We start from the raw sequence: 12,273 nt of genomic DNA, 5'->3' as shown, positions 1-12,273 counted from the left end.
AGGAATGCCCTTAGGGGACACTTTAGGTAGGTGACTTTTCTTTATTGAAATTCAGAGTGTGCAATTATAACTACATTGAAGTGAAAATGAAGGAGGTATTTACCTTTTCAGGCATATTGCTCTGAATTGGGTCATTGTTGGGTTAGTTTCCATAAGTAATGTCATTGAGCATAATTTGCTGCTTGAGGCATGTTTGAATATTCAGCACTTTATTAGAAGATTCATGTTTATATGATTTTCCATATGATTTAAATAACCAGGTTATACACTGCAATGCAGTTAGTATATAATAGGCCCTGGAATATACTGTATAAAAAGTATTATTTTTTTTTCTGACAAAGATCTTTAAAAAGGGACATTAGATAAATTTTTTTTTTAAAACTATTTTTATAGATCGTATGCATGGAAATGTAGCTTTGGAAACAATAAGGCAGCAACAACAAGCCAGGTTACAGCAATGGAATGAACATAATGCCTATCTCAGTCAAGGCACTATTCCATATCAACACCATCACCATCCTCATCTACCACATCTTCCTCAGCAACCAATTGGATTACATCAACAGCAGCAAGTTAGGGCAAACTGGAAACTTGCCAGTAATACAGAAGATGAAACAGAGGCAACATATTCAAGGTATTTGTTTACTGAGTCATCAGAGCTTGTGTAAAATTGAGCAGTGGGCACCTATCTGTAACACTGTGATCAAGTGCAAGACACATAAAGGTATTGCTTTGTGCTGCTGTGACTATGAAAGTTGAAATAGTTGGCAGGCTGACGTGCAACTATGCTTTTAATTATGTGTTGTGCTTTATTCTGTTAGCATAATGGGTAGTAAAGCTGTAGTGAAAAAAGTACTTTTATGGAGCTTTTCGGTGCTGTATTTATGGAATAAGGAATGGATAGACAGTAACAACCTTGTGTTTATAAAAGAGGTGTCTGAGTGTAGTTAAGACCTATTTAAGTTGTAAATTCTTCACATTGAATTAGCAGTCTCAGATTTATGTGCTTGAAAAGAAACAAACCAACCCCTCCTCAAACACCGCTCCCCCATAAAACCAAAATTTTTCTTCCTTTTCAAAAATTCTTTGCTTTTAAAAGCAGATTGAAGAAAAATGCTTGTATTTGGGATGGAGCATTAGAGGGCAAGAAAGGAAGCTGTTGAACAGAAACAGAAAAATGGTTCCAGTGGTCATCAGCTTTAATCATGTATATTGTACAGGCTGGATTTTTAACTTGCCTCTGTTTACTGTCATCTCCCACTATGCTTTATTTTCCATCTGGTTTGTTATAGCCATGGTAAAGCATGTAAGTGCTTTCTTATCTGATCTGTGAAGTGCTGAACTGAATAGTCTTGAACTTTTGGAAGTGTATTGTGCAAGTGAGAGGAATCCCTAATTGTTCTGGGTTTTGCCTTTTAAGGGGTTAAAGTTTTCTTTGACTATGTGAAGTTTTTCACTTTGTATAATAAAGCAGGAAATCCTTACCTTAGTTGTCTCTTAAGAGATAACAAAAAATTGATTCTTCTGACTGAAAAGGAAATCTCAGGAGTTATTAAAACTTTGAGATGATTCAGGTAGGTATTTAATCCAGTTAATCCTCTTGTGCCTAATTTCTGACTGCTCACAGTCATATCCTTTGAAGTTAGGGTCAGTAAGCGCAAAGATGAGTATATTTAAATACAGTGGTTTGTGCTTTGAGTGTCCTCCGCCTCAAAAAGAGTGGGATTTCAGCAAAACATTTTTTTCTTTTTCTCGATACTTTTATTCTGTCAATACAGATTCCAGGATTTGCTCAGAGAACTGTCACACCGTGATCAAAGTGAAAGTCGGGACTTAGCTGAAATGCCACCCCCTCAGTCAAGACTGTTGCAATACAGACAAGTTCAGCCCAGAAGCCCACCAGCACTCCCTTCTCCTTCCTGCAACTCTAACCACAGCGGTCACTTCCCTAACTTCGCTGAAAACAACAGAGACATTGAAATACCCAGTAACCCAGCCTTTCAGCAGCATTTACCCCAAATATACAATCCCCCTTTCTCTATGCCATCTGAACATATAACCCCATCTCCCTTGAAATACCTGCAGCCTGATGGATCGTGGACTTATGCTAACCTCCAGCAGAATCACCTCATGGGGCAGGGCTTTCATTACGGTATACCTCCATTGCCCCATAGGTCGCAACAAAACCCTTTTATACAAATACAGAATCATCAGCATGCAGTCGGTCAGGATCCATTTCATCCACTCGCATCTCGAGCAGTATCTGCTTCTTCGCTCCACAGCTTAGAAGAGGTAGGCATTTTTGTCTGTGTATCCGGTTGTCATGTCTTTTTAATATCAAAACATATTTTGAGGGGGTCATGGATGCAAAATACCTCACGTATTGAAAGCTCACATTGGGAATTGTTGTGAGGTAAAATTTTTCCCTGCCTCTTCTCTCTTCACCCCGTGCATACGTGGTGTTCTCATCACTGCAGGTATAACGTTTTCTCTACTAAATAGGAGGGTTTTGCATTTTGAATGCTACTCAGAGTTTTCTCGCAATCGTTGTTTTAGTATCTGCATGTCATTTATCTGGAGTGCAAATTAACCCCATCCCGGGTGAAAACCCATGAAATGACTCTCTGGAAAGTCAGTTTGAATAAGCTAGCCAGTTGGCTCATATTTAACTGTGAATATGGTTGAGTTGCTTTTTGTAGGAACTTGGGTCCAGAGCAGTACACTTGTTTCAAGATGGTACAAAACCTGGTTTAATAAATTCCACCTGGCCTGAGCTCGTTCTGTGTAGAGCCATCCTGTCTCTTTTGGGGTCTCAGAGTGTTGGAGATCAGTGCAGAGATACCCCTCTGTGCTGCATGAGTCTGGGTCCTGCACAGACCTGGCCACACCAGAGCTGCCTCTACCCACCTCGATCTTTTTATGTTCTGGATTCTAAGGGTATGTGTTATGGCATGCAGACTATGCAAGCACGTACAACCAGGGCAGGTCACGTCTTGAAGAGCTTTTAATCCCTGTTGGAATCTAGAGTGCTGTGGAGTATGTGATAGGTAGACATGCAGTATGCTGGAGCCAGGTGGTATTCCAGAATTAATATTCTCAGATAAACTTGCACTGACTGCATGTAATCCAGTATTTGTACATCAAGTTAAGTGGCTGCTTCTGTGATGCATTTCTGTCAGGTTTTTGCAGAAGCTGTGGGGGTATCCCTGCTCATCGCTATCCCACATAATACATATTTAATTGCCTTTCAACTTCTGAAAACAACAAATATTTAGTTTATGTGCCTGAGCAAAGTAACTGAAATTGAATTCCAGTGCATTTTACAAATTTCTGTTTTACACAGATCCAGAGAGGTTAATGGAGTCCTCAGGCCCAGCTAGAGCTGTAGTAACGTTTGGGTTATAGACATTTAGAAATTCTATGTGTCGGTCCATTAAGCCGTACCACCTTATGGAAAATCTAATACTTTGTGACAACAGTTAATGCCATCAGTACAGCGGGACATGGGAACAATGGCTCTTCAGCAGTAATAAACTAATAAATATTCCTACAGAGCTTCTGACAGCTCCTGCTATCTGAAGACAAATAGAATGAGCCTTTATGTAATTAGTGCAAATTGATTTTACTTTGTATTTCTTCTTCCTTTCGAAGTATGTGACAGAAATGCCAAATGCAGCAGCAGTATCGCAAGACAGACTTGCCTGTAAAGTGTCCCAGACTGCTAGTTCAGCTGGTAGGCAGGACGGAATACACCAAGAAATCAAAGTGCAAGTTTAGGTTTATTTGTAACAGAGATGCCTCATATAAGGCAGGTGTCAGGGGAGATGTCACGACTTTTGGTGTCTTTACTAAACTCTCTTTTCTCAATCACTATTTATCAAACTATTCATTGACTTGATACTTGAAAGCTTTTGCATGTGTTTAGTCAAACCAGATTTGAACTGCATATCAAAGGGAATACTTGAGTTATTCTGTCTGGTCCCATACTTGCATGTGTCCAGAACTTTAATAGCTTCCTGGTTCTCACCAAAATTTCCCATTAAACTCAGTAAAAAGTATACTTTCTGGGTATGATTCAGGCAGTAACTTCTGAATTTTGGAGGGCTTTTTTTGTTGTTGAAGAACATCCTCAGGAGAGTGACAGGATATCTGAGTGTTGTTCCCTTGATACATCACAGCAGCATGGTGGCTGTAATGAGATAGTACAGTTTTCTCTCATGCACTCTTTTCTTCCCTGTCTATTTTTTTGTGGATTATATGATAACAACATTGGGCCATTGCAAGCAAGGTATTTGACATTTATTTAGGTAATTTTTTGTGACATTTCACTAGGATGTTTACTCTTTACCAAGTATAGATTTACTTCTGTGACTTCTCTGTTGGAAGTGCTCTTGTTAGGCAGTGCAGTGCAGAAGGGAGCAAATACTGTGTCTCTTTTTAAAAATAAAGTGTAGTACAACAGACTTGCTTTATATTTGGAGAAAGTTTAGAGAGTCCTTAAATCTGAACTCTTGAAGCCAGCAGGTTAATTAATAGAGCTCCTGCCATTTTCATCTACGTGATCTACAGGATTTATGGAAGCAAATAATTTCTGTGATTTCAGATAAAATTCTCTACATTATTTCTCTTAAAGGCACACACTTCTCCAGAGCATTTGTTTTGTGTGTACATGCACAAAATCCAGTATACAAATGTATCACTTTCCCAAATCCTTGTAGACAAGTCATTCATTTGTTCATTGGAAACAAAAATCTGTTTTTTTCCTCTCTACATTGTAACTGAACATTTTCTCTTGCTCCTCTACGTTTCTGTGCTTCCTTTGTAAATGCTGGGCATCTTCCTCCTCACTGTGTGATACATCTCCCGCGTAGGAGTGTGAGAGATAAATGTTGGTAAGAATTAAAGAATCTCAGTTGATGCTCTTTGCACTTCCTTTAAAATTCTGTGTCTGTCTTGTGGGATTAAAATACATTATCAGTGACTGCAATACACAACATGTAACTTGAAATGTCTTAGATTTTTTTTTCTAAATGCCAAGGACTTTTTTTCCGTGAGACATTGCGGGGGAAAAAAATGGGCTGGAAAAAATGATATTTGATACATGAAGTTGAATAAAAGAAGCAAAAGGCCTTTTTTTTTTTTGTTTTGTTTTGGTTTTTGTTCACAGTATGAACCAAGAGGACCAGGCAGGCCGTTGTACCAAAGAAGAATTTCCTCTAGTTCAGTCCAGGCTTGTTCTGAAGAATTAAGCACTCCTCAAGACAGTCTTGGTCAGTGTAAAGAGCTTCAGGACCACAGTAACCAGTCATCTTTCAACTATTCATCACCTGAGTTGTGGGTAAACTCCTCCTCATCTGCCCCATACCCAAACATTCCATGCAACGGAGCCAACAGAGCAGTTCCACCCCGGGAGTTGTTAGGTAGGTGCAGACTTGGTCTTTGCTTCTCTGCTTCTCTCTCTGCTCCCTTAAGTAGACTATTTAGGCTGGAGTGAGCAAGTCTAAATGAAAGCATTCGTTGTCTTTTTGTCTGCCTTTTCTTTTCACAAAGTTTTCTGCCATCTCCTTAAATCCTGAAACTAATGTAAGCGAAGATTTTTGAAGGATTCATTGTTTTAATAGTTAAAGATTGGCTTAGAGTAATCCTGTTTTCATTTGCCATCTTGTTAACATTGTGGTGCATTGCTGATGATTAAAGATGAGTATTGCTAAGTGTTCTTCATCTGCAAAATCAACACTGCTGCTTAGTCTTCTCTCAGAAGTTCTAGTAAACCCACATATGCTTTTACAGTGGTTTCACGTGCAACCCAGTTTTTGCTAAAATGAGCGAAGGTAACTAGTGGGATTTATTTGCATGATAGATTATTGTTTCCAGAATCAGTGATATTTCTTGTTGATGTTACAGTCTGGGGGAGAAACAACATAAACGAAATTACTGTATTTCCTGGTAAATTCTGGTATTTCATCAAAGTAATGGTGAACTTTTAACCCTCACCATGGAAGTCTCACACTGGAACCTGGCTTCTCTGGTGGTAGTAGCAGTGCTGACCAATTTAGCAGAGAGAATCTAAATTATCTTTTCAGTAATTAAAAAAGCTGCAAGTAGAATTGGAGCAGTGCAGCTGTTCTTCAATTCCCCACATTTTTAATATTTGTGAAAAACAAAATTATCAGGACAGAGAAGAAATTATCCTGGCACTATGATTTTGCTTTAAGGATCTCCAACAATAATTTAGAAAAAAATAAGAAAAACATGAACAATCTTCCAGTGTAAACATTAGAAGCACTTACTAATGTGAAAGCCCTTAAAAGATCTAGTTGCTTTTGGTCCAGTGTTATAAATCTAAAACATCTTGGTAACTGTGAAGTAAAACATGCAGTGTAGACTGAATGGGAAAAAGCTGTTTATCTCAGCGGCAGTACGCCAGAGTTAAGTCCCTAACGTGCATTTTCATTTCCGAAGTGTGAAAATGTTATTTTACAAAACGATGTTTATGGCAGCATCTTTTGTGCAAAGTTCAAAGCACAGGGCATCTCCTTCAATCTAGTTATATTTTTACTGAAAATCAAGTAGCTGAATGCGTGGTATTATGTGTCACCAAGAGTGGCAGCCACCTCTCAAGCTGCTGTCTAGACTCTGTGGTTATCTGATAGGAGCTCAGGAACCCCAGCAAGACCATGATGGGATCTGCTGATATCACATTTCCTTGTTTTAATGTAAAGGTTGAGAATGCGTTTGTGACTAAAATCCTCAGAGGAAATATGTGTATATGTAAAAAGTACTGTACCTATACCTTTGCTGTCAAATAATAAATCCTAAACAAAAGGAGGGAGTTTTGACTAGTATCTACATTTGCTACAAAAATGTTTTCATTGTAGTTAAGCATGGTTTCTGTTTTGTAAATAAATGTAAGTGCAGCATTGCCCTGTATCCAACAGTTCATGCAAACAAATCTCCGTTTTTACGGCTGCTGTGCTATTCCACATTTACAGCTCACTGCCGATGAGAACCGTGTTTAAAGCCCAGATGTGTTTTACAGTGCTAAGGGCTAATGACCTGTACTTCAGTGTGTCTGCTTACTACCGAACAAAAGCCCATGAGAACGAGATGCCCTGAACTGCGTTCGTTACCTGAGAGTGAGCAATCATGACACCAGGCCCTTCAAGGGCTCACGTTTCCTGTACATCAGGAATGCTGTGGCACGAGGGTTCGATTCTATCAACGTGGGTTTATGGAGCTGCCGTGAATTGCGCAGTGCTGTTACATGCTGGCACTTTCCAAAACTGCACTTTGAGAGCTTGCTTTGCATTGCTTTTTCTGGTGATAGAAAGAAAATTATTTAAGTTCTCCTTCAAGATGTTTATTTCATGTTTTTTCTTCTGTTAGACACCTCTGCCACACAGAGCCTTCACCTCTGGCCCTGTTTGTCACCACTTGTCTTCTCTTTGAGTGCTGTGGTTATTTTTGGGGAGTTTCTTTTTCCTTGTGCTCTGGGTCCGTTTTGAATTGTAGCTACCCTAGCAACACTATTTTTCATGTGTTCTTTCCATATTCATTTTCTGCTGGTTGGATTTTTTAAGTCCTTAATCAAAACCAAAAGCCTGTGTGTGATCCTTCCAGTGAGAAACCTCACTATATACTTTGTTTTTCTACCTTTGTACTCATATGATGGTGCTTTTTTGTATGTGCGCTTTAAAAATAATATTATACACTTAAAGATCGAATTAATTACCGAATATATCCATTGCCAACTCCTAGGCTATTTTAGATAGAACGTAAACCTGCATTTCAGTGTAGAGTTTCTCTAGCTGTGTAAGACAGCACGATTCTCCAGACCAAAGAGACCTCATTAGGATTCAGGAAATTCACTTGAAAGCAGTTTTATACCTTGGTTTAAAACATCATTTTTTCTGATAGTTACAGGAGTTGTTAAATGTGGAGCAAGAACATATCAATTAGCAGGAACGCATTCAGACTAAAATCTCAATAATTAGTTGGTTGGCATTCAGGAGTCTGAATTGCTTTTTGAGAATGAATTATATATGGTGCTGTAAATTTTAATTTTAGCCTATTAAGCTATAAAGCAAGAAGAATGAAATAGTCTTTGTGCTGTCTGGGTGGATAAAGCGTTTAAATTGGAGCGTATCCCATTGCGAAGCAGCTTACCTTCAGTGCCTCGGGTAAATCGCCCCGCACAGAGTCGCAGATTCTGTGTCACGAACGCTGTCGGTACGTGCACATGGAGAAGATGTTGAGCGTTGTCAGTCTTCTTGGCAGTGCTGGCAAGGATAACACCAGACCCGAGAGCTGGAAATGAAGCTAGATAACTTGAGTGACTGAACACAGAAATTGGAGGGGTGGGGGAGGTTACCCGAGGAGTAGTTTCCGTAGCCCTCACTGCACGCGTTGGGGTTCCCTGGAGAGATTTCCACAGTCAGAGCGGTTTTTTAGACAAACTCTGGTTTCTCCTTTCGCAGCTCCACCGAAGACAGTGAAGCCCCCAGAGGAGCACCTGAAGGCCGAGAACATTCAGCTCTCCAATTCCTTCAACTACAGCATGCTGCAGCATCTCGGCCAGTTCCCACCTCTCATGCCCAACAAGCAGATCATCGAGTCGAACAGCAGCAGCCAGCAGAACGCTGGTGGGAGCAAGCCTGTCATGTCCTACGCAAGTGCTCTGCGGGCTCCGCCAAAGCCCAAACCTCCTCCTGAGCAGACAAAAAAGAATAGCGACCCTTTGTCTTTGTTTCAGGAACTTAGCCTAGGTAGTTCATCAGGTAGCAATGGCTTTTACTCCTATTTTAAATAATCAGATTATTTTTTTTAGAGAGAATTTAATTTTTATTTGTGTCAGTAGATCTAAGATAGTTGGGGCTTTCACCTGTAGTTGCAAATATTCCCTTTGTTTATATTAGTAAATATATCCTCACTTAATTGCTTTGCTGCTAGACTTGCAACTAATTTTTTTAATTATATTCCATTATTTTGCATTTTTTGATGTGGGTCGGTTTTTTGGAAGCTTTTCTGTAGGAAAACACACACATGTTATTTTTTAATTTGTGTAATGTTAATGATATGTTGCATTAAACTAGCAGCTGCGAGGTTACCTGTACAACTTTAAAAAAGGAAAAAAAAAAAGGAAAAAAGAAAAAAGAAAAAAAAGTTTGTCTAAATTGTATTTAAGAAGATTGTAAGTAGCATTTACATTTATTCAATAACATTAGCATACTATGCTGGGTTTCTGTACCAGAAATGGCCAGTTAATGTAAAAATGTATGTTATTTCTGCTGAAATTCATTTAATTTTTTTTTTTTAATAAAGATGCAGCATCTTCTAAATACTTTCAGTTTTATCAGCTTTTTTGTGAAGGGATGCTGCATTCTTAGACTTTTATAGTTTTAGATTCTGTATGATGTGGTATTGTATTTTCCATCCACTGTAGGGTAAAGTAAAGGCATTCTTTGCAGACACCTATGCCATTGTTTGGAAACATTCAGATAAAAAGTATTGGTATACTTAAAAAAAAACAATAAAAAAGCAAAAAAACAAAACAGAAAAAACCAACAAAAAAACTCTACATTTTATTTTTGGACAAGCTGGTAATATAAGCTTGTTTGAAAAGTTAATTTGATAGGTTTTTTAAATGAATCATGAAGCTGAAAATAAATTTTTAGGTATGTTGGTGCTTAGTAGATTTAATAACTATTTTAAAAAAAATGCGTGAATTTAGTAAAATACTTTTTTGTTTGTTTGTTTAATTTTTTTCCACTATGCATGTGTAAATGTTTGTAATCTGGCTTTTTCCTCCCCCCTTCTCCAGTGGTATAAAGAATTGTGCCGCTTTAATTTTTTTTTTTTCCCTCCGGTAAAACTTTTGGTACATTATTTGATGTTTACATTAAAATGTGACATTATACAAGGAAATTCAGATATTTTGCTAACTGTTTTGTTTGAGGAACATCATTAAAGAAGAGATTTAATGTTTGTCAAAGCTGTATCCAAATTAATCTAAATCTTTTGGGGACAAGGATGGTTACCAGGTTAGTTATCTCTGTGAGTTCTGCTCAGTTCTCCCCAAACCTGGCCCTTTAGGAACGCAAAGTGAGAAAACGAAAATGATGGGCAATTTAAAAATTAAAGAAACGAGTCTGAATGAAAACTTGGAAGATAAACTTTGTCCATAAAGATTTCTGGTCTTGTGCACTGTTCGTACTTTGCAGCTGGGGAGATAGCGAGGGGTGTTTGTCGAGTTTCTCCGGATACAGAGTCCTCCTTTTACACTTGAAATAACTTCAAATCTGGGAAATATTCTGCAGGGACTGAGCTGGGTGTAGCTGCAGTATTCCTCCACTAACTACGTATGAGTATGCGAATTTCAGAGCTGCGTGGGGGTGATGTCAGATTTTTAGAGCTGTCCGAGGGTCACCTCACTAGCGAGCAGTGGCTGCTGCTGTATTCAATCAGATTTTTGCTCTGGTTACAATCAGGGGTTTGCTTTTTCTTTTTTTTTCTTTTTCTTTTTTTGCGTTTGTTTTGAGGCGAGGGTCTTTATGTAATGGGCTCGATTTAAACTCAGTACACTGCAGAGGTTTGCATATAAATTTTTTATTAAATCTTTGCTGGTTTATGATTCAGAAAGTTATGTGAAAAACTTCTTCCTTCTTTTTGCTGTAAAGAAAAGCACGTGTAACTCATTAATTTATTTCCTAATGTCTATACCAAACAAAAGATGCTGGGGGAGGGCAAAGCCCCTGCCAAGTTATGCTTAGCCCTTCAGCATACGGCATCAAACCAAGAGCACCCAACAACGAACAGAGGCCGAATTCTGCAACCTTGAATCAAGCAAAACTACTGTCCGGTGGGTTTTTGCTGAGCTGGTGGCTGCAGAAATAGGTCCATTTGCAAGGGCCGGCCGTGTGCTCAGTGTAAGGAAGCCTCAGCCTTTTTATTTCAGTGGAACTGTGCCAGTTCTCCTCAACGGAGCGCCTGGCACCGCTCTGAGAGAAGAACCTGTGTGCCTGAACGCTGTAGTCTGGGAGTTCTTGATGAGATGTGCGAGACTATGACAGAGCAGAGGTAGGGTTCAAATGCACTTCACTTCGCCGAGTCGGCATTGTAATTTCAGGGGTTTCAAAATCACTCATTTATATGGAGCAGTCTTTTGGTTCTGTTCACCATATTTGAATATTAAACTAATAAACATCACTTGTTAATTCACTGCTATCTGTCAATTAGTTAAGGGGGAGATGGTGACATCTCGCCACACCTTATTCTGTTTTATACTGGCATTTCATCTACACTGAAAATATTACTGATAGAGGAGCATTTTCCCTCTGACTTACGATTCCAATTCTATAACTTTATGAACATCCCTGCTGGTTTCAGTTACAAATTTTCATAAGTGCTCGCACCCAGGAGTCTGCGAATGGTGCGACACAGATCTTCTGCCTGTCAGCTTTGGAAATGTTCAGCATGAATCAGTGGCGTTTCTTAGAGTTAATTTTTTCCCCAAGGATTATTTATTTTGAGTCTTTTGTTTTTAGAGCAAATTATGCAATGTTTATTGAAGTCATAGCTGCTTAGAAAACCCCAAACTGTATTGTAAACTCTTTCATGGCTTTAATTGAACTCTTATTAAAATCAAATTAAGCCTTATAGATGGCTCCAGTGGGCACTGGCTCAGGCTGCACCGTAAGTGTGGAGCTGTCGCAGTTAACATGAAAATTCAGAATTATGAGTTTGGTTTGTGTAAGTCGTCTCAACTTGGAGGAAATGAATGGAGGCTTGGGCAGACGCAGCAACCGAGTGTATGGCTCCTTGACTTTTCTGTACTTAAAAGCAGAATTAGTGCCAAATCCCATGCTCCTTGTCCAGTAATAAACCCTCATTGTTGTCTGTGGAAAATCTGAGAGACAAGGTCATCCCGATTTAAATTTAGAAAGCTTGTATTTAATACCAAGAATAAGTTCTGGTTTTCTTTAATTCCGGTTTTTCATGAGAAGAATCTGGATGTCTCATGGGAGGTTGTCAGTGCCAGTGTTAAGAACTAATAAAGAATTGAGAGAAAGATATTTTAAAAATTATTTGAACTCTAAAAAATTAAACTTGGTTTTGCATTTCAAATAGAACTTCTGCCCTTTAACAAGGTACCTACTGGCCGCAGCTGAGAGGTTTCCCTGTGTGTGTTTGAAGACTGAATTCTTACGAAACCGTGAGCTTTAAACTTGGCCTTCCAAAGTCAGAAAAAGCAAGCAGAGGAGATGCTGCGCTCCC

The 12,273-nt window shown here is 38.9% G+C and overlaps 1 protein-coding gene across 1 annotated transcript in view; it reads left to right on the top strand.

Annotated features, from left to right (window-relative positions):
* HELZ (helicase with zinc finger) overlaps window positions 1-10,110 on the top strand; it is a 67,241-nt gene extending 57,131 nt beyond the window's left edge. Inside the window, exons 27-31 of the mRNA XM_010131386.1 lie at window positions 1-26; window positions 394-634; window positions 1,779-2,292; window positions 5,168-5,420; window positions 8,478-10,110. Of these exons, the coding sequence (XP_010129688.1) occupies window positions 1-26; window positions 394-634; window positions 1,779-2,292; window positions 5,168-5,420; window positions 8,478-8,809 (1,366 nt within the window). The 3' untranslated portion in view covers window positions 8,810-10,110. The remainder of the gene's footprint in view (window positions 27-393; window positions 635-1,778; window positions 2,293-5,167; window positions 5,421-8,477) is intronic.
* Window positions 10,111-12,273: the final 2,163 nt, after the last annotated feature.

The sequence above is a fragment of the Buceros rhinoceros genome, unplaced genomic scaffold (assembly GCF_000710305.1).
Source record: "Buceros rhinoceros silvestris isolate BGI_N320 unplaced genomic scaffold, ASM71030v1 scaffold352, whole genome shotgun sequence".
NCBI classification, from domain to species: domain Eukaryota; kingdom Metazoa; phylum Chordata; class Aves; order Bucerotiformes; family Bucerotidae; genus Buceros; species Buceros rhinoceros.
This window is presented reverse-complemented; position numbering and strand designations above follow the sequence as displayed.